The following is a 25953-nucleotide window of genomic DNA, read 5'->3' on the forward strand; positions in this document are numbered from 1 at the left end:
TTCCTTAGATATGAAACCTCTGCCCTGCCTCCATGCGTAAATATATCACTATCATTTTAAATACTTTACAAGTTCAGGCCACTGCCTGAACATTATTTAGCATGCTTCCATGGATACTGGAGAATATTTTCTAAGGCAAACTGCATGTCTTATTTTATGTAAAGCAGCAAGTTTCACCTTGTAAAGTTGCTAAGCAGTTTTACATATAAAGGGGAATTATTATACACCAGGAAGAAAAGGGATAATATACATTGATGTAAAAGCAGAGCATGTTATTGGAGCCTCAGACACGCTCATAACCAGCAGGTTGGTGGCTTGGACCACTACAGTGGTGGAAAGGGGAATAAGAAAATCCTTTCTTCTATAACACAGCTGAGAAAGATACCTTCTAGTCCCTCCAAAGTTTTCTTCCTTGTATCTTCCACAACCATGGGTGGTTGCACTAAAAGGATAGCTAAAGACATGCTAAGGAATTGTTTCTCTCAGCTTTCCTTTGAAAGTGGATATACCCTGCTGATTCTAACAGCAAGAATTATAGACGTATTCAATGTTTTTCTCCATCCAGGAGAAAATTGGTCAAGAATTGGTTCCTTTTTCTTTGATTATGAATGAATGGCATTTTCTTTGATGGAGTCACTGCCTACTAAATCCCGCAGGTATGCAGCTGACAAAGAAGGTTGTCCTTCTACATATTCTCCTTGCTTGGTTTCTCCCACTACTGATTCTGGCATGCGGGACTCTTGATTTGAGGGTGTCTGGAAATTGGGCTCTAGTGATTCATTGCCATGAAGAGGAAGCAGCGCTTTGTGCCGCATGAGACTATCATCACTATTTCGGGCTTCCAAGGAGTTTCTGTGCTTTGCATTTTTATTGGCTACAGCATTTTTCTGGTGCTCCTCAAAGCTTAGTGACAAGGTAACAGTTCCACCACCGAAACTCACCTTCTGCTTGCACCCATGTTTTTGCTGTTGTTCTGCTGGTATTGAAAAGGGTTCCTCATGGTTGCTTTTGCTGCTAATGGATGAGGATGGGGTAGAGCCTGTAGAGCCTCCCAGACTATTGGACCTCTTGCGAGACACGTTGCTTCGTCGCAGAGTAGCTCTGGCTGCCACTTTGAAAGCGTGAGCAGCCGTGCTGCAGCGTACTTCTTCAATGGTGTTGCGTGACGGCTTGAAGAGGATGATGTAGACCTTGTTGAAGAAGATGCATGTTAAAAGCCCAAAGCTGGCTGCCAGAATGGCAATCACCTCCACTGCTGAGACAAATTTGCCATAGGTGCTGGCATAGGCTGGTATAAAAGAGATCCAAACAATGAAGAAAATCAACATACTGAAGGTGATAAATTTGGCTTCATTGAAGTTCTCTGGTAGCTTGCGGGATTTGAAAGCAAAGAAGAAGCAGATAGCAGCCAGCAGGCAAGTGTAACCAATTAGGAAGCCCAGTGCCATCAAGGAGCCCTCATTACAAGTGATAAAGATTATTTCATCCTCCATTTCATGATTACGAAAGCTAGAAGGGGGAGCTGTATAAAGCCAGATGACACAGATGACAATTTGCACAAAAGTGCATAAGAAGACCAGGAGGAACTGGAGGTTAAGTCCCCACCACTTGCGATGGAGGCTTGTTGGTATCTTAGCCTCAAAAACCAGAAGAACACGGTTGGTCTTCACCAGAATGCAGGAGATGCACAGTACAAAGCTGATACCGAAGGCTGGTTGTCGTAAGCGGCAATTCCAATCTTGGGGCTCACCAATGAAGAAAAGGGAACTAGAGAAGCAACAGAGCAAGGAGAACAGGAGGAGATAAGAGAGCTCACGGTTTGTGGCCTTGACGATGGGGGTGTTGCGAAATCTGGTAAATACACCCAGGACAAATGAGGTTAGGAAGATGCCTAGTACAGCAAAAAGAGTGAGAGCAATTCCGAATGGTTCTGTCCAGGACAAAAATTCTATTTGCTTGGGAATGCAGAATGTATGGTTTTCATTGGACCAGAAGTTTTCAGCGCACTTCTCACAAGCACTGGCATCTGGAAAAGACAAAACATTCTTGGTTCAAAGAAGATATCTGAACAGGAACTGCACTTAGTGGCATCTCCTTCAAGAGGCACAAAGGTCATCCACGTACAATAGTGCCAAAAGACCATGGCCCTATTATCGCACAGACTTGTTATTTCCCATGTCTTTTGCAGAGGAGGAACTCTTAGGAGGTTGTATACAAAACTATGGACTGTACATCCTTTAATCTTTTATTTGGTTCATTTACCAAAAAAAAAAAAAAAGCAGATGATGTTCCAACCTCCTTCAGAAAAGAAAGAATCGGGCACCAATGGAGGTTTTCTTAGGGATTGTGTTGTAGCAGAAGAAGTGGGAGGAAAAGAGTCAGTTGTGGCTAATGTCTCCTCCAACTTAATGGAGTTCATTAGCTTTCCTCAGAGCTTACCTCATGATTCTTTAATGTACAGTGCAGCCCACAGGAATTATATACTAAATCATGTACAGATTACAGAGCTAACTTTAAAACCCAAAGATCAATTAATCATTTTGAGCACATTTCTGTGCTGTCGCTGTTCTCCTAAACCTGCACTGTTACTATCTGAAGGAGTAATCTGTGTCTACTGAAAAAAATCCCTGCTCCACATTACAAACTAGGGTCTTAAAAAGAATTCTTCCTGACATGCTAGTTTTCCATCTGTGTGAATCAACTTTCCATTAAGAAACATTCCATCATGTAAGTTTCTACCTGGACTCTGGAGGCACAGATCCTTAAAAACAGAGAACTGTTCTAGATAGGACTTTGCTTACATAGACAACATAGAGCAGTATAAAAAAGTATAGGCACAGCTTATAAAAAAGAAAATAAACCAAGAGCTGTGGTGTATTAAAGATTCACCACACTTTTTTTTTTAAAGAAAAAGAGCTTTTTTCTCCTCTTTTCTTTCTGTATAATGCATTAATTCATAAACTTACCTTGAGGAGGCCCCAGTTCTTCCAATTGCATTCTCTTCTGTGACATACTACACTGCTAATCTCTAAAACACTAATGGGATGGAGCAGTGGAAGTGATCAGCAATTTATTAACACGTAGTAACTGTGTCTCCTTATCAGTAGTGACTTCCACGTATGATTTCTGAGTCCATCTGGAAAAATGTTTCTCACAGAAAAAGGGGCCACTTGTTTTCTCAGTGTCAGATCATACCTGTCTCGTCACTGATCTCTCCATCTGTGCATTCTACACATTCAAAGCAGCATGTTGGCTCTCCCTCGATGATACCTTTCCTTGTACCCGGAAGGCAGTCTCTGCTGCAATTTGAGAATGGTACCTTGAGAAATAAACACAGGCTCCATTAATATCTAGGGTGATGCTCCTGCAATGGTGGTGGAGCAACTCTTCCCCCCCACGTGCCCCCGGCCCCATCCCCATGAAGCATGTGTGAACGGAGACTAGTTGGGTGGAGATCCACTGGCAAGCCATGCTCACAGGGAAGAAGAAAGCTGATTCCAGATCTCCCTAGAGCTAGTTGCCAAAGCCTGGATAATGGTGGTCTTTTCTTCTCTTCTACACAAAAAAAGGGATAGATGAGAACCAAAGATGCTGCCCTTTGCTTGATCTCTCAGTGATCCAAAGAAGCAAGGATGCTGTGATGGAGACTAGGAGAAGTAGTCTCCATCACAGCATTGAGACAGAAGGCAGGTGGGCAGCACCTCTGCCTACCTTATCCCTTGCTTGCTTGGGCAAGTTAGTGAATAGCTGCAGTGGCACCAAGGAGGTGTAGTTGCTGCTGTCACTTGCCCGCTTCTTCTGGAGCATGGATGTGAGGAGGAATTATGCTGGCACTGGTGGTAACCCGGATAGCGCACCAGAGTGGGCCCAGTTTTCCTCCTCACTAAATGGGAGGGGATGCACATCCTTCTCAGAAGTGGAAATCAGAGCTAGGGGTCTCCTGGTCACTGCCTAAAAAAGGGAGGGATGCGTGTGTCTAGTTCTCCACCAGGTGACAAGGACCACCATCTGGTAAATGTGTGAACCATGCTTTTGATACGAGACATTTTTTCTACAAATGTGAACTTAGCATAATGGTGCCTGGGCCCACTGTCAATGTTTAACACTGGCAACTAATTACTGCTGGCTGGGAATGACAAAGTCCAGCACAGGAAGGGCATCTGGTTGGGGAAGCTATGAACTCTATGGTGTGCTATCCGGTAATCCCAGGCTTGCAATTGATGTATGCGAGCAAGATCAGATTTGGGACTGTCTAAACAGCCACAAGATGGAGCCAAAAGGAAGATCTGCTGACTTTTGAACTGGCTTTCTAAGGTCAACCATTCTGACTGAGCAATGCTAGAAAAAAGCTTCTCCTTCAGATACAAGTGGCAGAAAAAAGATCAAGGAGACAAACAGCCAGAAAGGACACAAAATTACTTCTCCATTTAAATTCTGAGCTAAATACTAGGTTTGATATCAGCAGATTGAGGATGGCTGTTGTTCAAGGGGCCATAGAAAAGCAAAAAGACTTGACAGCTGTCCTTCCACCCCATGGAAAAGATCAGTGGAAAGGAGCTGGACTTGGAGGGCCCAGAGCAATGGGAAGGATTTCAGAATGCAAAAATCAGGCAGTGTCCAGAACAGTAGGATTGAGGTGGTTGTCCTAATCCCACTGGCCACGGATGGCATACCTGAACTAGAATAGGCGGTTCTGAATTATAAAAACATTTGAATCAGCCATTTTTGTTTTCATGAGATTAACTTTAAAAAGCAAATACCCAACAAATTCAGCAGAGGTAAGGAGAGACGTTCACGATGCAAAGAAGCACTGAAACTTCTTTCAAAGTGGGGCCAGGCTGTGTTTGCACCAGGATTAAGCATCAGACAGGCTGTTGAGAATAGCTGCTATATGTATCCACGTTGCCTGTTGTTTCTCCACCATAAAACAGCATCCCTTGACAACAGGTATCAAACGAAAGCATTTTTAATGTTATATATTTTAAAAAATATATATCAACAACTTGCTCAATCCCATCGCTGTGTTCTTGCTTCACTAAGAAAGAAAAGAAAAGGAAGCTGTCTGCTCCGGAGGAGAAGAAAGATATTGTGGATCCCCATGGAATATCTGAGAAATACCAGTTAAGATTCTGGGTGTGTCTTACCTCTTTGGAAAATCCACTCCACAGGATTTTATTTTCATTGATAAATAACCTTTCTCCTTTCTTGGCATAAACATTATAGTGTCCAACCTCCTCAAATACAATGGAGCCATCTTCTGGGGACAGGTGCCAATTGATAATTGAATAATTTCCTATTAGGCCTCCCGACTCATCAAAATCCACTTGCTCCCCCATATTATTAGTGAAGTTCAAGTGTCGCAGATGCTTCAGTACCTAGAAAGAAAGACCCAGAAATGCTAAAAGTGATTACTGCTGTGAGTGAGGCATCGCTGGAAGAGGTCTGCCTCATTGGCACCCAAAATAAAAGCCATAAACTTCCTGAAATGAGGAAAAAATAGAATTAAGGCAGATTTTTACTCATAAAATACTCCTGTGTGGTCCCTACCATTTTAATAATTATTTTGGTGGGGGGGGAGAAACTGTTACATGACAACATCACTACTTATTTATTAATGACTAGCCCAAGCCAACAATAAGGAAAAGCAAGAAAAGAAGGAAGAAGAAGGAAGAACTGGGGCTACGAGGTCACAGTACAATGCCTTCTTTCCAGAAGAAGCAAACCTATTAGCAAAAATTAAGGTGGCCCAAGATCCCCCCCAAGTAACTTACTTTTAGTCAGTGTTTCAGTTGGCAATTTCTCATACGAGCCTCAACAGAGCAAAGACCAGATTCCAGAAGCAAAAGAGTGTATGGTACACATCAGGGGATATGTGGGATTGCTGTAATATATTTAGTTTTTATTGTTTCTAAAGCTCTTTTTCCTTATATATACACAACATGGTGTGCCACAGAGCAGAAAACTCAGTACCTTGGCTTTCAATAATTCAATGGTGGCAGGTACAAAATTATTGCCTCTGCAGCTAACAAATCGGATTATAGCATTCGAAGTCTTAGAAGCTTCGGCAGTGATAGCTTTCGATTGTTTCTTTGATGCTGTAGATTATTGGAAGATGACTCGAAGACATTTAGAATCTTTAACCCGCTCAATACAGGTATGGTTCATCTTCTGGTTATGATTGCAATTAGTGTACCTCTTAGTAAACAGAACTACTTAAATTTGGGATAATATCTAGTTTTTTTTATTGCTGCAATAAACTGCTAGTTTGGCAGACAACGCCTTAAGCTAACTTGAGTCAAAAGATAAAATAACTGCATTGTCAGCATGTGACAGGATGGATATAGGTTTCTTTGCCAACAGCAGAGGGTAAAGCTTGTTTTTTTTAAAAGGTTTGAGTAATGGAATTAATACAGAAAAAAGCAGAACAAGTATGCAATCTTGTTTAACTTCTTTTTGAGTTGATCAGACAAGCCTATGGTGGTGGAACACCTAACCTGCATGAAGGTATTTTCATGTAACATAATAATTAAAGTAAAAAGTGATTTATGGTGGAGGATGATAATTTTGCTCAAAGCCTTTCCCTAGGTAAAATGTCAGTAAGGGAGGCATAGAGAATATCTTGAGAGTGTCAGAAAGAATGAATGAATGCATTTAATTCATTTATACCATTCACATGGCCACCCAATTCAAACAATGTGACTCTAGGTGGCATTAAAAAATTACTTTCCATCCAAATGCTATAGGATTATATATGGATCAAACACTGATTGTCTGGCTCTTGCTCCACTGTCAGGACATTGTGTTAAATCCGCCAACTGTGAAGTTCCTGGAAAATGCTTTGCAATATCTTGCAAATTTGTCCAGCTATGGCAGGTGCACCAGTTGTGACCTTATCTCAACCAAGTTGACCTGGTAATGGTAATTTGCCCCCTGATCACCACTTGGTTGAACGACTGTAATGCATGCTATACAGTATGGGGGTACCTTTGGTGATCACCTGGAAGCTATAACTGGTACAGTTGACAACCTCAACAGCCTAGAATAACACCTATTTTGAAGATGTCGCATTGAGTACCTGTTGGTTTCTGGCCCAATTCAAGGACTTGCTCATTACCTTTAAAGCCCTTTATGGTGTAAAACTGGGATACATCATCCAACACCAAGTCAGATTTGATGTACCTATGGCCCCAACCCCGCTGGCATCTACAAACAACTAAACAGTCCTATTCCAGCACTCATTCAGTGCTTAGATTATTACTTTTATTCAAACTTAAGTTGTTTAGCGTTTGATTGATTTATTATAATTGTCTATTGTAGAGTTGTTGTTGATGATGTTACTGTACCCTATTCAGATTCTGCTAGGATTCAGGTAAGATATAAATCATGTCAAATAAATGAATGGGTTAATAAGTAAATGGCTAATTGATCCGAAATTCGCTGAACATCTTACCTCCTTGCTTAAAAATTGGAAGAGTTACCGATCAACACCACTCCCTTGGAATCTGAAAGGAGTGACTGACAGAGTGGTAAACAGCCAGAACAAAACCCCACCAATTAGGAATCAAGTCACCTATCCCTATAGGTTTGCCATTCTTCAGTCATGCTATGAATTTAGGTATCTTGGAAATGAGAAAATAAATAATCAGGTAAATAATTCAAATGAGCTCAGTTGAATGGCAGCTTCACTAAATATAATCCCAAAGTGCTCTGCCCAGACCTCAGGTGTGAGATTTGCCTCCTTGATCCAGAGGCATCCTTAGGAGAAGAGTGAACCACAAGACACCAAAATTCAGAAGAGCTTTCGCCTTTTATAGCTTGTGCTAACTTCTGCCATTTGCACTTCCTGTATTTTCCTTTCAACAAAATCTTACATTGTTTTTTCAAAGGCAATATAACTCCCCATGATCAACATCCATTATTATCTCTAACCACCCTTCATTTAATCTGGCATTAGCTTCAGCTCACGCATGAAAACCAAACCATGTCTCAGATTTAAATTTGGATTCGGAATCTTTAGCCAATCATTTACCCATTATATAATCCTGAATTTTTGGGGAAAGGATTAGTGTTTTGCACAAGTCTGTTGCATCCTAGAGATTAAAAAACTAGAGACAAGCTCTCTCAAACTCATTAGACCATCTTATTTGAGCATTCCTATCCAAGAGTTCCACTTGTGCAGTTATGCTCTGACCTGCAGATCAAAGCATTACTGAGTAATTTTGCTGGAAGAGGAACAGGGATTGGTCAATATCAGGGTGAAAATCAATCTTAAATTCAGTTCTGTTTAATAGGCTTGAGACTATCAACATGCAGTTGATAGTACTGGCATCTGTACTACCCCTAAATTCAGTTCCCCTTTGACCAAAGCATTTGTAATAAAGAAATGAAATTTGGTAGTCATTTGGGTCAAGCTCCCGCACCCATAATTAATTCCACCATTCTTCAAATAAGATAATGTGAAGGGAATTCAAGCTATTTTAGTGGGAATAAAGTGTTTCATGGTTAAGGCCCAATCCAGCACTAACTCACACGCAAGGATTATTTCAACATTTGGGTGTTTTAGTAGCAAATCCAGGAGATTACATCATTGTAGTGACATGGATGAATGTTGAAAGTTCAACATCCATTCTGAAAAACCATGCCCCATTGGGACTTGAATACTGATGCACTTTAACTTGGATGGCTCATTCCTGCCATTAATTATTGCTCCTCCTTTCCCCAAAAGAAATGAAATGTCTTATTCTTGAAAGTGTGTCAGTAATAACCAGAGATGGAAGGGAAGGCTTACTAGAGATATTCATAGAATTAAGAGATTTTGGGAAGCAGAGGGCAGAAAATGGAAGATGAAAATAAATATTAAGTATATTTTTCTGAGATCACTCGATACATTCTCAAAAAGCTCTCAGATTACCTTATTGCACAGAAAAATGGAGATGGGAGGAGGAGATGAAGAATCACCATTCTTTTTCCAAAGAATCAAGAGCTTTTGTTTAGTCAAAAATATTTGTTCCATCCTTTTGTTTAATAAAATTCTCAAAATGGCTCCCAGTGGTAATAAAAGCATATTACAAAGCAGCACAAAACACCAGAGCGGTAGAACCAGAAGAAACATACTAAGAAATATCATTGGATCAAAACCAAGTGGGAGAGGCTGCTTTAATGAAAGGGCCTCCGTGTGATGCAGTGTGGTACCCATGGACACAGATATGCGCATGGAAACCCCCTTTGGTGCACACAAAACTCCGCACCTGCTGATTTTATTATTTTTTTTCAAACCAGAAGCTAGCTTGCTATCAAGTAAAGTGACCATTTCTAGCATCATCTCCGTTTCCAATAATATTTTGGGGTGATACACAGCATCTTGGAGTCCTAGAGAGGATCGGGAGGAGCAATGTAACCAATTAGGCTTCTGGTTGAATGGATGGTTTGAGAATGACCATGCCCCCCATGCTGACTTCCAAAATTCTCAAGGTGCCCACTGGCCCCAAAAGATGTCTGTTAATAAATGCAATGCTGGGCAAGGATCCTCGGAAAGGACAATTCTCAGTCCACATGCCTTCTTAGAAAAAGCCCATACTTTGCCTCACTTCAAAGAGCAGAAGAACTTTTGAGATGGGTCAAGAGTACCTAAAGCAGGAAGGCTTTTCTTTAGGTACCCAACTGAAGTCCCAAGCTATTTAGGACTTCAAAAATAAGTGCTAGACATTTGAATTATGTTGAGAAACACTACCCGCATATAGCATCATTTGGAAATGGCACTGTTAGTTCCATTTGGTTGGTCTTAAGTAGAAACTGCACAGCCACACTTCAGATTAACTGAAGATGCTGGGTGATAGCTGTATGTATAACACTTCACAGCAAAGTAATCTGGAGGTAACGGACTCATTATAGGAATGAAAGAAAAAGAACACTGCAGTATACAGTGTTTTACCAGGAAATTTCTTCTAAAACTTGAATTTCATTAAACGGATTTCATTTGGAGCTTGACTCCAGAAAAAAAATTAAGATAAATAATCACGTTAAGATAAAATGACATATGATCCAAAAGCCTGTGACTTTTAAACTTAGAATTCCCTTATTAAACAATAATTGCAATATTCCCTTGCACTACTGTATAATTCTTATTCTTGTGGAACTTGCATTACAATAGCAAGAATGGAAATGAGGAACAGACGGAAGCAAAAAGGGAGAGAAGAGTTATTCTGCTATTTAAGCCCTGCAGAATAGCAAAAGATGCAGAATCTGCCAATGCCATCAACTCTGGCTTAGCTAATGACTGATCGTGAATATGTCCACTTCCTATGAAAATACTGAACTGATTTACCTGCTTTGTTCTTTCAAATATTTCCACGTGACCTGAATAATAGCCATGAAAGCAATATGATCAAGCTTCCCAGTTTTACCTATTAGAATCTCAAATGAGCATCTTTCCTGGGCCTGCCACCTGAGCCTGTTTTCCATGGAGACTCAAAACCTGAATGAAAGAAATATTGGCACTTGCAGGATGTAATCATTTGCTCATCTACCAAGGTCCCTGCCTCATCTTCTGCTTGTACAAACACAGGTCAAGGTTATATCACTTGTAATAGAAAAAACATTCCATTTCAGTAATTCTGACCTCGCATGGCTAAGTTTTGTACAGAAAGCAAATAATAAAACAAGTATCGGCTACAGAAGATGAGATTGTCTTAGTTCTTGCGAACAATCATCACTGCCATACTCTTTCGCATGAAATTATTATCTAGGCACATGTTGGTCTACATATCTAGGGCTACATGGTGGTATTAAGTGCCTGAATGTTGTTTGCCTTCCTTTCATGGAGAGGTGGCAACTACCCTGAGAACTAGAAAGGGGAGGTGTTCTACTTCTGTGTGTCAAGAAGGGAAGATTGTTGGAGGCAAGAAAATGATGGCAGCTATGCCGTGGACTTGAAATAGGCATTTTGTTCCCCTGCCACGATGAGCGCTGAAGGATGACTACACTCTTTCATGCCAAAAAGGGTGAAACAACTGATTCTTGGGTGTAGGTGCCAGGGATGAGATGTAATTTGAGATTATATTTCTTTGTTCATTTTCTTTGAAGTTTCTTCTGCGTCAGTAATAATGATTAACTATAATTGTTAAAAGGCTGGGCAATGTTCTGAAGCAGGAGTTCCCTGTAATACACTGTGCTGGAAAAAAAATTCAGTATGGTCAAATTATTTCCTCATGCCAAGAGATGAATGGTTACAGCTGGGCTGTGTGTCACACCAAGGATATTTCTTCCTTAATTTATTTTGGAGTTGTACTCGGGGAGGGCAGAAAGATCATACTTTCTCTCAATATATCCTGAGTCTTGTCTTCCTGCGTCATTATGGGTAACCGCCAGGCTTTTAACAAAAGTATAACAATCTTCTCCAAGCAGTAGGAAGAAAAGAGAAGATGAATCTGGCCCTAGGGATGGCTGAGCCATCATCCGATCAGAAATCATATACAAATATATAAATTGCAGATCTTCCAAGCACCTGGAGGAGCACCTGGAAAAAAACGTGGACACCAAAATGCATGTTTAAAAATTCTGCAGTGTGGTTCTCTCTCTGTCCACCTCTCTCTCTCTCTCTCTAGACATATATATCAGATAAAACAACACAAAGATACATTTAACAATATTAAAATATTTCTTTCAAAAGCCACATACAGAAAGATAAGTATATGAAATTCAGGAAAATATGGACAAAAGCACAAGCCCAACTTGATTGTGTCATATTTGTCCAGTGTGAGTGCCCCTTGCACATACTGAAGTACCATAACAATAACTGGGAGAAGAGGCAGAGTGTAGCCAGTGGGTTGCCTATCAGTCCATCACCCTCTTCCACACATTAGGGAGAAATTCCTAATTGTATAAATGATTGGACTCCTCAAGATGAAACAGACAGCCCTGGAAGATGGTAGTTGTTTCTACTGCTGAGGTTTTTAAATGGGGTAGATGCCTATCAGTGGAAGATAATATCTGAAGTCCCTCCCAATTATATGATTTTTCCTAGTCCTGGGGAAATTCTGCCATTCTTCTATTATGTAACCAAAACATTACATTTTCTGAGGTTGGGGGAAAAGACAGAATCATGTTTAACTCATATTATCAAGTACACCACATAAAGCAGGTAGATTTAATGGCATATAGGGATGATGCTCTGCAAAACCTGGCTGATGGAGAGGGTGCAGCATGAAGGACAGAGACGGATTCTTTGGACCAGAAGGCTTTCATCACAGATATTGCTCCTCCTTTTTCACTGGTATTTTTCAGTGGGAATATGCCATGATCTGTTCAGTATGCTTTCTGCATGGTTTGCAGAGGGCTACTATGCTCACTAGCATTTGGTAAACTGGATCCTGTTATGTCATACCATAACTGAATCTATGTATTGAGGCTTCAGATCCACAATGTGGTGTCCACAGCTTTAATGGGTCGACAGATAGCTCCCCTGAATATAGATTTTTAAAAATATATATATAGTAAAAGGATGTTATGTTTTAATTTAATTAGCAAGTTCCAAAACAAAGGGCCAACCTGCAATATATTTTTTTTATTTACAAGAATGCCTCTAGCCCCTATAGATACAGTGGTACCTTTAGTTATGAACTTAATCCGTTCCGTGACTCTGGTTGTAACTCGAGTTGGTCTCAAGTCGAGGTAAAGTTTCCCATAAGGTTCAATGTAAATACGGTTAATCTGTTCCGCCCTCCGAATTTGGTCGCACCACGAGGCAAATTTCCCCATAAGGTTTAATGTAAATATGGCTAATCTGCCCTCCGAATTTGGTCGCACCACGAGGCAAATTTCCCCATAAGGTTCAATGTAAATACGGCTAATCTGCCCTCCGAATTTGGTCGCACCCCGAGGTAAATTTCCCCCATAAGGTTCAATGTAAATACGGCTAAACAGTTCTGAAACATATGCATTTTATTTTTAAACCTCAAAGACATGAAAAAAAGTACAGTACAGCACAGTATGAAGAGGGAGAATGGGGTGGGGAGACAGTTATTGTTTGGAGGGAGAGTCCCCCTCCAAAGGGACATCGGGGAGATCTCCTTCAGGGGTTTCCTCTCTTTGCCTCTTAGCTGCAGGCTCAGTTCTGGGGAAAAACCTGTCTAAAGTCAGTTGCCAGCCTGCTCTGCATTTTCTTTGGAGCCATCCTGACAAGCACACCAAAAACCTTCCAAACGCCACAAAACACACCACAAGCCTCACCGAACGTTCCTTGCTACCGCGATCTCGCCCACAGGAAGCCGCGACCGCGTGGCAGCAGGGAAAATGGCCGTGGATCCGGTTTGTAACTCGAGGCGGAGTTCGCAAGTCGAGGTAAATTTTTGGGGCCGGAGCTGGTCGTATCTCGAAAAATTCGTAAGGAGGGGCGTTCGTAACTAGAGGTACCACTGTACTTGTAGAACATTTAAAAAACATCGGTGGCTGTACTCCAGTGACTTGTATCTACCTGCCCAGGAACTAATAGGGAACATCTTGGAGTGTGGATAATGAGTTTGCTTTTGGGTAAAATGATGTTTTGTATGTATCCATGCAGCTATTTTGTGAATGTCCATTTCATGTTCTCAGCATTCCAAATGGTCCAAAAAAGTTGGAAATCTCCAATCCTGGTTACTTCTGGGGCTTCTCACTCCCTCTCTTTGAACAGCAAAAGGAAAAGAAGAAAGGAAGAGCCACGACATTGTTTCCTTCATTCCCTAATGCAACAGAAGCTAATATCGGTTGTCTTTGCATTAGTGGTCCTGGAACCCCTATTCTTTAATGTGATACATGCTTATGACCCTTTGCTGCAATCAACACTGCTGGCAGGACTGCCTCTCCTGAAAGGACGTTCTGGTAGCAGAAGTGGAAATAGGTGGATCAGCTGGGAAGTCACAAGATCAGATGCCCCCTTCTGCCTAGGCATCACTGCAGTCAGCTAGCCTCCACAACTTGTTTTAAAAACAAGCCCATGTTTTAAAAACAAGCCCATATGTCATATTAGTAATTTAATAGTCTCATTTAATTGGCCCTGGTAACCTCTGTTCAGACTTCCCCTGAATGAACTGGGCTTCTCTTAAATGTTCTGAAATGGATCCCTGGGTACTTATGTTTCTATCTTTAGTTACAAACATACATGACAGGCTCTTAAACCGAAACAGTTCGGGCTAATCATTGACAATCTGTAACCTATAAAAAGCTGCAAAAGTCACAGCAATAAGGGCAGAGGTGGTGGGTTTAAAAAAAAAAAAAGTTTAAAAATGCAGGATAAAGGAAGGGGATTATTGTTATTAAGTATGAAATTGCTCCATAGTGTGATGGGTTTGCTTATCATGTGTCCTGATACAATCCTCATCCATAAGACCCCCAGATTTTTTTCAACAAAAATTTCCTCAAGTGCAGCATTTTATTCTTCCCCATAGAACATGATACAATCAGGAAGAGAGTTATATGATTTTATGTCTCTCTGTAGATGACAGACAGGAGTCATTCCTTCAAGGCACCCTAATGTAGCTGGTTTACTTTGTCCCAGAATTTCATAGCAATGCCTGGAAAATCTTGCAGTCCTACAAAACCTCTCCCCTTCATCTGCATACAGTTCTCCTGACTTCTACTTATTTGTCATGTTAAAATGCAAGCTGACTTTCAGGTACATTACTTTAGTTTCTTTTTTGGGTGATGAAAATTTGGATTATTGGAAAGATGCTGGGGATACAATTCTGGCCCTTATCCCTTACTTCTAACCTTCCTTTGTTGATTGGGAGAGTCAACACCTACATTCAGTTCAATGTAGCTGCAATTCTTCTTCAAATTTTCCCCATCAAAATAGGGAGGATGAGGCTGAAAATGACTGTGGTGAGCCAGGGTATGTGACCTGCACTCCCGCTATAGGTGTATATTTTAAATTGTTGTAATTTATATGATTGCAATCCTATGCACACCTGCTTAGGATTGGTCACCATTTACTTCAGTGGTACTCACTTCTGGATAAATACTCAGGAGACCAGGGTCTGACTGACATTAACCACCTATTAGGGCAAATAATATACAGTACAATTCAACATTTTAGCACAGTTTAATTGAGCGCCTTTCTACTCTTACACTTAACCACGGCACAAAATCACTTGGCAACATCTTTTCTCTGCAATGTCCCCATGAGGTTGCCATCTTCTTGTCCCCAGCCCATAAGACAGGCTTAAGTCATCTGTAGCTGCATCAGTGTTTAAGTATCCATCTGGTCTGTCATGCTTGCCATCTTTTATCTTGGACTGATTTTATTGTAATTTCTTTGATTATTGTGAACTACCCAGAGTCATTGAAAGTCAGGCGGCATGCAAGTTTAATAGATGATGATGGTGGTGGTGGTGGTGATTTAGCTTTTCCCCTCTTATTTTAATACAACTGAAGAGTGGCTTCAGGTGTAAAATGTTAAGCTGTCACCCATTGTGGGAGTATATTCTCACACTGATAAAGAGGCAAGTAGCTGTTGTATAAATCACATCAAAGTACAAGCTGACCTGCCTTCTCCCTACCTACACTGATGGGTGGGAGGAAGAAAAGCAAGAACTTAACTGCTTTGAATTAGCTGTATATTTGTGCTGTTGTCCTAACAAATCTTACTAATCAGATCTCAGATCTGGTGCTTGTTTATTTGCAGTCCTGATTGCTGCTGCATAGTTCTGAAGGAACTTGAAGGAAATGAGGTGAAAGATAGTGATTGGGAATGGAGGCAACAGAGACAGGATAGGGACTGGCAGTGAGGACAGGTAATTTCACGCCAGCCTAGTTTTCTGCTGATTCAAGGGTGTGTGGGTGGAGAACACTTCAGCTCAGCAGTGGAGAAAATCCTTGAGCTTTAAGCAACTTACTATTTTCTGAGTCTCAATCTCATATCGGCAACATAATAATAAAGGACTGTTATGATCCTTACCTAGGTACTGAAGATTTAAAAGATTATTCAGATATTCCAGTTATGCAAAACCTTTCCAGACAAAAGGCCTTCCAGATCGGAATTGGGAAGTACTTCTTCCTGATCAAATTAGGCCTGAACTGAGGAAGCAGTGGGCATCATTCATAAATATTTTTAACATTTGGGAGGATTGGTTTTTTCCTCAACTGTTCCATAAAGTTTGGTCAGGGCTGTGATGGAAAGTTTCTGACTGTATATATTCTAATCATTTAATTAATTGTTGTACACCACCCTGAGTCACCTTGCGTGAGATGGGCGGCTATATAAATAGGATAAATAAATAAATATAAATAAATAAATCAGAAAACAACAACCAACTCCTCCCCCCAAACCTGACACAAACATTTTAATAGACACATTATAGACAGACATTGCTTCTTTCTGAATTGCTTTTTCCTGCAGTATTGTGAATGTTGTAGTTGCGGCAATATTTACCTTTCCCAGCCTAACTGAACCAGGTTCTGAATTAAATCATGTAAACCCCTTTATTTCTTTGGTTTCAGCATTTGTGTTTATAGAAGCAACATGTGTTGCATGCAAAACATCTATAGCACTGTAATTACAAGGAAAGTAGGATATCACACTGCTGTTACAGCTTTATAGCTGCACAGGAACACAACATTCAAAGTAAAGATGGTGTGCTGATTCTTAGCTGCACAATTTCATAGGGGCTCAGTGAAAAATGGCCTAAAAATCCTTTTTTTAAAAAAGCAACACTGATTTTCCTGCCTGCAAGCCCCTGACACCCTGCCTGAGGTCAAAGAAGAAGGTGAGGAAAAATGTCACAAAACAGATTTGGCATCTCCTAAACCACTCCCACTGATAGGAGTTATAAAGTGGCTAGATCGGAGCACGTGTAACTTGGGAGCACAGAGAAGTTACAATATTGCCCCCTCCCCAACCTGATAAAGAGCAGCATGAGAAAAGCAAAACATGAAGGAAAACAGCCCAAAAAGAGCAGGTTGAGAAATGTGGCACATGTTACATGAGGTAGTTGAGACATCGCTGTACTTAAAAAATCTCTACTACAGATTGGCCTTATTTCTTAACCCAACCTAACTTGCTAGGTTACTCTGAGGACCAAGGGGAAGTAAGTTAGGGTGGGAAAAGGAAGGATACCAATTGCTTTGCCTTAAGCTCTAGGCAGGACATTCAATTATAAATGCAGTAAACATAAATGTACTAAAGATTCAAGACAGAGACCTTTTTACTCTAGGCAATTTACTTTAATATTTTATATTCTCTCTGTTTTCAAAGCAAATATGCTATATTATTCTCAATGCAAACAAATCAAATCATATTCTCTTGGCGCTTTTCTTCCCTCTCTAAAGCTTGGTTCATTTGTTCTGCTGGGGTGAATTCTGACAAAACATGATATAATGGCTAGGATTTTTCACAAATATACCCACTATGGAAACTTTTTGAAAATGATACCAAGGTGTTTTCTCCTGAGGCAGCCCATTAGCCTAAGTCTGAGTTCCCCTCTGAATGTGGGGCCTTTTACCTGAAAATTAAAGTCCTGGCCCCATCTGTTTCAACCTAAAACTGAAAACAATATTGATACTGAATTCTTCTGTCACCTGATAAAGCACGTCCATTAATTTGTGGAAAGGCAAACGTTAGAACATACAGCATGGCAGTGTCTTATTGAAATTAATATGTTGAAAGAAAGGAGCATTACCGTGCAGTGCAGGAGTTTCTCATTAGATGAACCCAGTGACAGAGTTCAACTACCAGCAGAAGCGGACTGCCTCTTTAGGAGATAGTTCATGGATGAATTGCAAAGTGACTTGCTTAATTCCTCATAATTTAAACAACAGAACAAAATAGCCTATTTACACAAGAAGTGACCCTTCTTCCCTGCCCACCACCAAATATTGCCACATGTACAATATACTGCTGAGCCACGTTCTCATCCCAACATACAAAGCCTTGTATGGGCCAGAACTGGCATGACTGCTCCATTATGGGCTCCCCGTCCACTGGTCGTTGTTTTTTTATAGTAAAAAGCGGGTTAAACAGTGTGTAAAGAAATAAACAAAATTTGCAGCCAGTCCTTCAGTATAAAACCTTTCCAAGGTGGCATACAGCTTAAGGCAAGAAGAACAATAAGCAGCATTCAGAATGAAAGGGTCTTAAATTGCAACTTTAAGTCAAGCGGCAGGGAAAAACAGAACAGGAATGAAGATGTGATGGACTGTGATCCTATTAGGAGAAAAAGAAAAGGAGTGAATACATTATAGGATAAGGAAGAGCTCAGAAAGAAGAAAAAGAAGAATTAGCCAGGGAATGAAGTCTGCCACAAAAGAAAACAGATCAAGGAGTGTAAGCTATTTGTATTTGTTCCTTGTTTGGAATAAATAAATAAGTCATTGTTGTTGAATAAATGTTCTCCATAAATAACATTTCAGGGGCTTAAAAAGTATGTATGGATCCCATTTTTCTGCCCACTGGGCACTCAAGCAGCTCCATGGGACAGTCAAGGCGGTGGTAGACAAGCCTCATCAAAATGAGAATTCTGTAGGTGAGGGAACTGCCTGCCTTACTTCAGACACTGGAGACATTTTCCTCTTCAAAAGCCAATCTTGGTATACAGTATATACAAATAGATATTGGAGTTACCAGTTCTCCAAGAACCCAGATCCTAACAGATAAGGAGCTAGAGGAGTTCTTTAAGCAGTTCTATCAACTGATCCCAGTTGGTGGTCTATCATCTCTATGTTGAATTAGTGCTAGTTTCTGAGCAACCTTAAAAGGCAGCCCCACATGCAGTAGGTAGAAGTAATATGATCTGGGGATTATCATTTCACTACAGATAAGTTTAGCCAGGCTCTTCCTGGAAGGAGGAGTCACAACAGGCACACCAGTCTCACCTGGTGGACTATGTTGTTGACACTTGAGATTCCAGCAACCAAGGGGGATCTATGCTCACATCCAGACTGCAGACTGATCCTTTTTAGCATCCATCTGCAACAGATTGTAGATATGTCCTTCCTGAACAGGCACAGCATCTACCAACAATATCAACGTCTTTTTAGGACTGAGCTTTGATTTACTTTGATTTATGATTCAGTCATAACAAACATCAACTTAATGACTTTCTGAATGAGATGTAAACACCTGGATTTGACATAGAAATAGCCTGAGTTACTCTGATGGATGACCTTTCCCAGAACAGTGATGGTGCAACCTAGTTGAGGAAACAAAAATGATGAGAGTGATGTTTTGCTTGTGCTCTCTCTCTGTTGGCTATTTACTTACATTTTAACAAAGTGGAAATACCTTTATTGATGTGGTATGTGCCTATTTTTCAAGACAGGTTTCAGTGGGTAGGTGGGTGTGCACCAGCAGTTCATCATCCATATAGTATGGGTACTATATGCAATTGGGCATTTGGAATTACTCCTTCTGTGAACTGGTTCGAAAAAGTGGTTTTGTATTTTGAACTCAGATTCCATTTCTGCCTTATATTTGGCATACTAGGCAAGTTATTTTTCTCTCAACTTCTCCATTGTGCCTTTTTGTTTTGGAACTAGTCATGTCATTATGACAGTCATTATATAATCAGGCAAATGTTCCTACGATAGCCATTTTAGGAAAATATACACAATATTACCAAAATTCCCTATGCCCAGAAATATCGGGGCCCGTCTTTTAGTCTAAAACCATGTTATCTATGTCAAATGCTTAAGAATATGTAGACTGGTGTAAAGTCAATCTGTTTTACTTTACATTTTATAAGGAATATTTCCAGTTCAGTAGACCTGAGTCAGTGCACCCGGATGCTATCAGCTTCCTCCATTATAACTCACCTGGACCCAACTCAGTCTGGAACCTGAAACCCCAGATTTTGGAAAACTCAGCCTTTAAAGATTCATAGCAACATATTCAATTGGGCCTAGAAAGCAACCAGCAATCAGTGCAGGTCTTAAAACAGCTTTCATGTGATCTTGCATCATTAACCTAGTTCTTGTATTTTGCATTAATTGGAACTTTTAAACAGTTTTCAAGGACAGTTTCATGTAGAGCATGTAGTAATAATTAAATTGGAACGGATGAAGCTGAAGCACTTGCAACGGCACAAATGTATGACACACCACAGCTGTTACCTGGGAACCCAGTGACACTTGAGGATAAAGGAGGACTCCTAGATTCTCTGCACCTGTTCTTTCAGGGGGAATGTGATATATTCCTGAATGGCAGACCTCCAATCTTTGAGTCATTTCCTGTTGATCAACAGCATTACATTTTGCTGGGTCTAATTTTAGCAATCTAGCCATTTTTATTTTTTGAAGGATACTGATTTTAATTTTTGGTTTAACTTTAAAAGCATCACTTTTTATTCTTTTAATATTCTCTATTTTTAAATTGTTGTAAACTAGCTTTCTGTTTATATTAAGGGATGGTGTATATTCAGTAATAAAGAAATGAAAATGAAGGCATGAATTTAGGCAATATTCAAGTCAATACTGACTTCTTTCTTTGACATAGACAGCAAAGAGCAGTAGAGCACTTAGTATGATATGGGTGTCATAGCATACTAATTATTCTCCACTCCAAAGCTCCTAACATATTTCATGCAAGTATGGTATGGTATGGTACGGTACAGGAGACAATTGACTCTTCTGGGTCTAATAACAGGTGGATCACTCTGTTCATACACTTTCCCCCTCACTGTAAACTGTTACTCTTCCTCCCTGCTACCTGCACCGCTCAGCCTTCCTCCAAATGGTCCGTGCCCTCAGACTCCTTCTTCTACTACATCAGGTTCTCATCATCTTATGCACTGCTCATTTGCATGGTCCACACCCAGACATTTCCCCAAATAGACTGGAATAGCACCTCATCTTTCTCCTTAGCCTACAATCTATCATGCTAGTAATGTCTTCTGCTTCAGGGAATCTCCCATCTTAGACCTTAATATCCTCCCACTGCATTCATATTCCATGTCTTATTAACACTCAAAGGATTTTCTGGAAGAGCATAGAACATGGATGGGACAGGAGTACCCCTGCTCTATCTGTCCTTAGTTGCATGGAGCAACCCCAACATCTTCTTCATTGGATTCCTACAATTTATATAAAAGGCAGTAATAACTGCATTGACCAATGAACACAAGGAAATCTCCAAATTCGACATCAGTACAATACCTTCATTGTGCCCCTTGAAATATCCCAAAGGACCATGCGACTTTTTAAGTTCACTGATAAGGACTCAAATTAATACAGGTTTCAAGAGCAGCCATTTTTCTCCTCTTTTGTTTTGTTAATAAGCTTCCACAGCAATACTGAAATTACACACACACACACACACACACACAGTCAATCTGGAACTGAGAAGGGTAGCCAACTGTGTGGTAATGAGTGGCATAAGACATGCCAGTTATAGGAGCTGTTAGATGGCATGGCTTGTACATGTGGGGATGAATCTCGTACAGTTATATGTTCTGTGTTCATAGGGTCAATGAGTGTGGCTGTTTGGAACTACAGGCCTTTGCAGGAACAAGGTTCTTAGTCAAACTATTTTGTAATGCAGAGATGTGTTAGTTAATGTGGGTACATGTGCTTGTTGGCTGATGCTGAGTTTGGTGTTCAGATTGTGGGTGTTGGCTTGGTTACAAATGCAGATTGACTCATGAGGCTTTAGATTCAAGAGCTGCTTTGGAAAATATTACCTCTTTCCCTTTGCTTTCTAGGATGGCTCCCTGACCCCCTCTTTAAATCTCTTCATCCTGGCCTGGAATCTTTTTGGTGTCTGGATAAGGACTGCTTTAAGCTCTGTTCTCAACCAAATGGTGAGAATAGGGTTGTCTTGCCTGATTATCCACAGCTTGACTTTCATGTTCAAAACTTGAATCACTCAAGATGGTTAACCAAGAACCAAAACTACAGCAGAAAATATCACAGAATGCTCCCAAGCTGCTAAAGTGATTATTCTCAGAGAATGAAAGTCCATCCAAAACACACACAAGTTGAAACCTTAACCTTGGTTTGACACTGTTTTTGACTAAGGATGCTTCTGTATGGAAGCTATCATTGCTCTCGGATAATGATTTTTTGACTAATTAGCAGCTTCATATAGCTGATTTGAAGATGAGAGAAGTGATTTTCTGGAATTTACTATTAGCTCAACAGGTTATAAAAAGCACCAAGAGCATCTGAATCTATCCCACTGCGTGCATGATTTTAAAACAGACTGGGGTATTTAAGTAAGGAAGAGAACATAGGAAGATTGGGTGCTCCCCAAATGCAAGGGAAATGAATCTAATTGGGTGTCTCTCACATCGTATTTAATTAACCTTAGATGAGGGCTACATAGAGCAGCGCAAATCTGTCAATTTCATGAGAATCTATCTGTTCTGTAAATTATATCAGACACTGTGTAGTACGGTAATTATAGCAAAAAAATCTTACCTGCCATGCCTCAACTTTCTTGATATCTGCACATGACCCATTGGCAAATAGCCCTTTCCCAGGAGTGCAAGTGTATATATCCTGCAAAGCATGAGCGATGGAGTATACCGCCAAGTACACATTATAAGATATCCGCAGGTGAGTATAATCCATGTATGGTGTCTCCACACTGGTGATGTTCTCATCCCCTGTACATGGGGGACGGAATGCAGCCGTACCATTTCCAGCTCTAGCGCCTTCTTCATGGCCTTTGTGGAAAGAACTTGGAAAATTTTTGTTTCCTTCTGGTAGGTAGCAATTAAATGTCTCCTCCCAAAACTCTTTGATAAATCCATTGTTAGCAGATTTCTTAGGGTTTACCTTCTGCAGAAAGTCACGAAAGCCAGGAATCTGTCCCGCCTTAAGAGCAAATCCAATAGTGCCCCCCATGACATGAAAGAATTGTGGCATAGCTATCAATGATGAGCTGGCCCAGGCTTCACTTGCCAGCCAAATCCTGCCAGTGATGTTCCGTGTGACAATCTCTTTGATCAGTGGTTCTAGGTCAGGCGCACTGGAGAAGACAACAATCACTTTGGCAGTGGAATTCTGGATGACTTTCACCACCTGCTGGATCTGATCCTCAGGCAAGTACTGGGCAATGAGCTCACTGAAGTCAATGCAGATGTTTCTTTCCTCTGTTTCTTCCCTGAACTTTTCAATACCCGGCCGGCCATAATTGTCATCTGCTGCAATGGTACCTACCCAATTCCAGCGGAAGTACTCTACAATGTCAGCCATAGCAGTGGCCTGATGCTCATCATTAGGTATTGTGCGCAGGAAAGATTTGTACTCATTCCTGTTGCTCAGGAGCCGACTGGATGAAGCATAGCTAACCTGGAAAAGGAAACAGGGAGTAAACTCTTATATAACACTCTTACGCAAAAACAATTCTGAAATGTTTCCTGGCTTTCGCTGGGTTGGAATACGAGAAGAAACACATTTTGCAGTTGTTAGAAAATTCCCCTGGTTCTGAGGCCACGATTTGATCCCGAAACACAAAATGAAGTTGTCAGCAATGGTAAAAGGCTTGTGGGCTGCAGCATCTTCTGTTGGTTACAATTCAACTGATGGACAAGATGGAATTCTTCAATGGCAGCAGTAAAAGTTTTCCATCTGGAACTACTCTATCAATTTTGACATTTTGACATCACAACTGGGCAATTGTTTACATATGGAGATATTCTGAAACGTTACAGGCATATGTTTTGTATATACTCAAAGAGTTATGAATAGGCAGAATATTTTGAACCACAAGTGAAAATTTATCCAAGAAAGTTAAAAGAAGGGAGAGGTAGTCTCAGAATCCTAACATGCAAATTCACTTCTTTTAATCCAAAGTTCTTTCTACCTCAGCATCACCTTCCCCGTTTTTTTGTTTCTCATCTGTATCTCCATTAAGGCAGCTCAGAAGATCCACACACCACTGTGCATACACCCAGGTTCCTTTCTCACTTGCTCCATACAGGTTCCTTTCTCACTTGCTCCATTCCCCATTGGCTGGCTCTCTAGTCCCCATTCTTGCTTTTTTCCAGCTTTCTTTGAGCCTCAGTCTGCCTGCTTTCTTCTCCTACCTGTCTGGGTCACGGTGTCAGGCCCAGCCCAAGAACAACGGTGAAACAGTCCAGTTGAATGAAGTTCCTTTACTTGCTTATCCCCTATAGACAGAATCTTGCCAAACTAAATCTGTACTACTGCAAGTAGTGGATATACCCTGGGAGATTCTAGGGAGTGGCCATCCTGAACCTCTTATGCTTCCCACGCTACGCCTCAGGACTGTGTTGTCTTTTGTCTCCTTTCCCTTCCTGGGATGCACCCCTTCCTTCCTGATAGCCTTGCTCTCTGTTGCTATCCACCACACACGGCCAATCCAACACCAATTTTCCTTGCTGCTTCTCCCATTCCTTCAGAACGTTCTATTTCTCCTCACTCCCCAATTTTGTCCTATCCATTCTCCAATATCCCCTTTACCAGGCACCTGCAAAGGATATCTGACTTTTCTTCCTTCTATTTTTGCAGCTGCCTGGGAATGCTTCAGTAAAAAGCACTATCCTTTAGTCACTCATCCCATTAGCTTCTTAAGACAACCTCTGGGCACATATAAATCCAGAAGCATTTGGGGCAATAAAGATGGCAGCTGTCTGGAGAGCAGTGTTTCACACAGAATGTTCATGACTCCATGAACATAGTTTTAATTAAAGATGCAAAAAATGTCACAGGTATTAGCAGGGCAGTTTGCAGGTGAATAAGAAGCTGCTCACAGATGCAGTGAGCAATATGCATGGCCAGCATATTGCCTATTCCTGCCTTAGAAAGATCCCCTTGAACAAAGAGTTCAAGACTCTTTAAGAGGTGGGCTAACAACTATAGATATCGTTGGAATTACAACCTTAACATTTTAAAGCCTAACTGGGATTATGTGTCTTTATCAATCAATCTACTGGATTGATGGAAGCCAAACACCACTCCTGAGGAAATACATTCCATAATTTGAGAAAGGATAAAGCCTTCCCCCATCATCCTGAAAAATGGCCTCTCAGTGGGAGAGGTGGTCCCTCAACTGACCATAAACCATTTGGAATATTCTTCCTTTCAGAGCAGGCCTTCAAGTGGGCTCTAATCATGCTGTGTCTCATTTATCCCAAGACTTTTCCTCTACCAGTCAGGTTGCCACATTTTCCCACTTCATCATTCTCAGCTTGCCATTAAATCAGGGGGCTGTCTTGGATCAGTGAAAGGGAAGAGAATATTTAGAATTGATTGCCCAGACTGTTTCTATATTCCACAGCTCAGCCAGAACTTTGAGAATATCCCCAACATATAAGAAAATTTCCAATCACATTCAGAAACAACCCAGATCCATCTGAGCATACAATGTTATTGTTCATGGTGAGTTTTCAAACAGAAATTTATTCTAGGAATTTTGCGAGAGTCCACTAGAATTATACACACACACACACAAAATTTGGGAATGCAGACGGAATAGGGAATGACCTTGAAGGACATGAGGAAGAGCTGCTTACCAAGGCAACAGTCAGATAAGAGGGGCTTGAGCAAGGGCCAAGAAATTAGTTTGCATAAATTCTCAGAGAGACCCCTCCCTAGCTCACACAAAGGTAAAATGAGGGAGGAGGGAAGCACATTCAGACTGGCAAGATCCTGTTACTACAGCTGATCCAATAAAAGAAGTTTTAGACCAATATGGCATTGGTTTCTTAATCTGCTCTACCTTTTTGGGTTGACAGGGAGATATGGCTTTTCGAAATTCTCATTTGGTCTAGGATTGGCCTGCAAAGTCCTTCATAGGACTGAACAGTAAATACTTGATGGGACTTGATAGTATGAAGATACAGACAAGTATATTGATATAACCTGACATGGGGCAAAACTTTAGAGGGAGAAGGGAAAACATTATGGAATATTCCAAAAGAACTAGAGGAGTTGGGCTGAATGTGAATTTCTGTGATATTCAAATTTCTGAAATTCAATTTCAGAGTTAAATAAATCACCTGCTTGGGGAAAAAAAATAAA

At 40.7% G+C, this 25953-nt stretch overlaps 1 protein-coding gene across 1 annotated transcript in view; it reads right to left on the reverse strand.

Annotated features, from left to right (window-relative positions):
* Positions 1 to 403: 403 nt before the first annotated feature.
* The window catches only part of CASR (calcium sensing receptor), a 29598-nt gene continuing 4048 nt past the window's right edge, over positions 404 to 25953 (reverse strand). Inside the window, exons 3-6 of the mRNA XM_007420436.2 lie at positions 22384 to 23259; positions 5145 to 5375; positions 3196 to 3319; positions 404 to 2026 (exon numbers count right to left, since the gene is read on the reverse strand). Coding sequence (XP_007420498.1) covers positions 603 to 2026; positions 3196 to 3319; positions 5145 to 5375; positions 22384 to 23259 — 2655 coding nt within the window. The 3' untranslated portion in view covers positions 404 to 602. The remainder of the gene's footprint in view (positions 2027 to 3195; positions 3320 to 5144; positions 5376 to 22383; positions 23260 to 25953) is intronic.

The sequence above is a fragment of the Python bivittatus genome, unplaced genomic scaffold (genome assembly GCF_059951505.1).
Source record: "Python bivittatus isolate LINGU-HERP-01145 unplaced genomic scaffold, Pbiv_v1 ctg000270_np1212, whole genome shotgun sequence".
NCBI classification, from domain to species: domain Eukaryota; kingdom Metazoa; phylum Chordata; class Lepidosauria; order Squamata; family Pythonidae; genus Python; species Python bivittatus.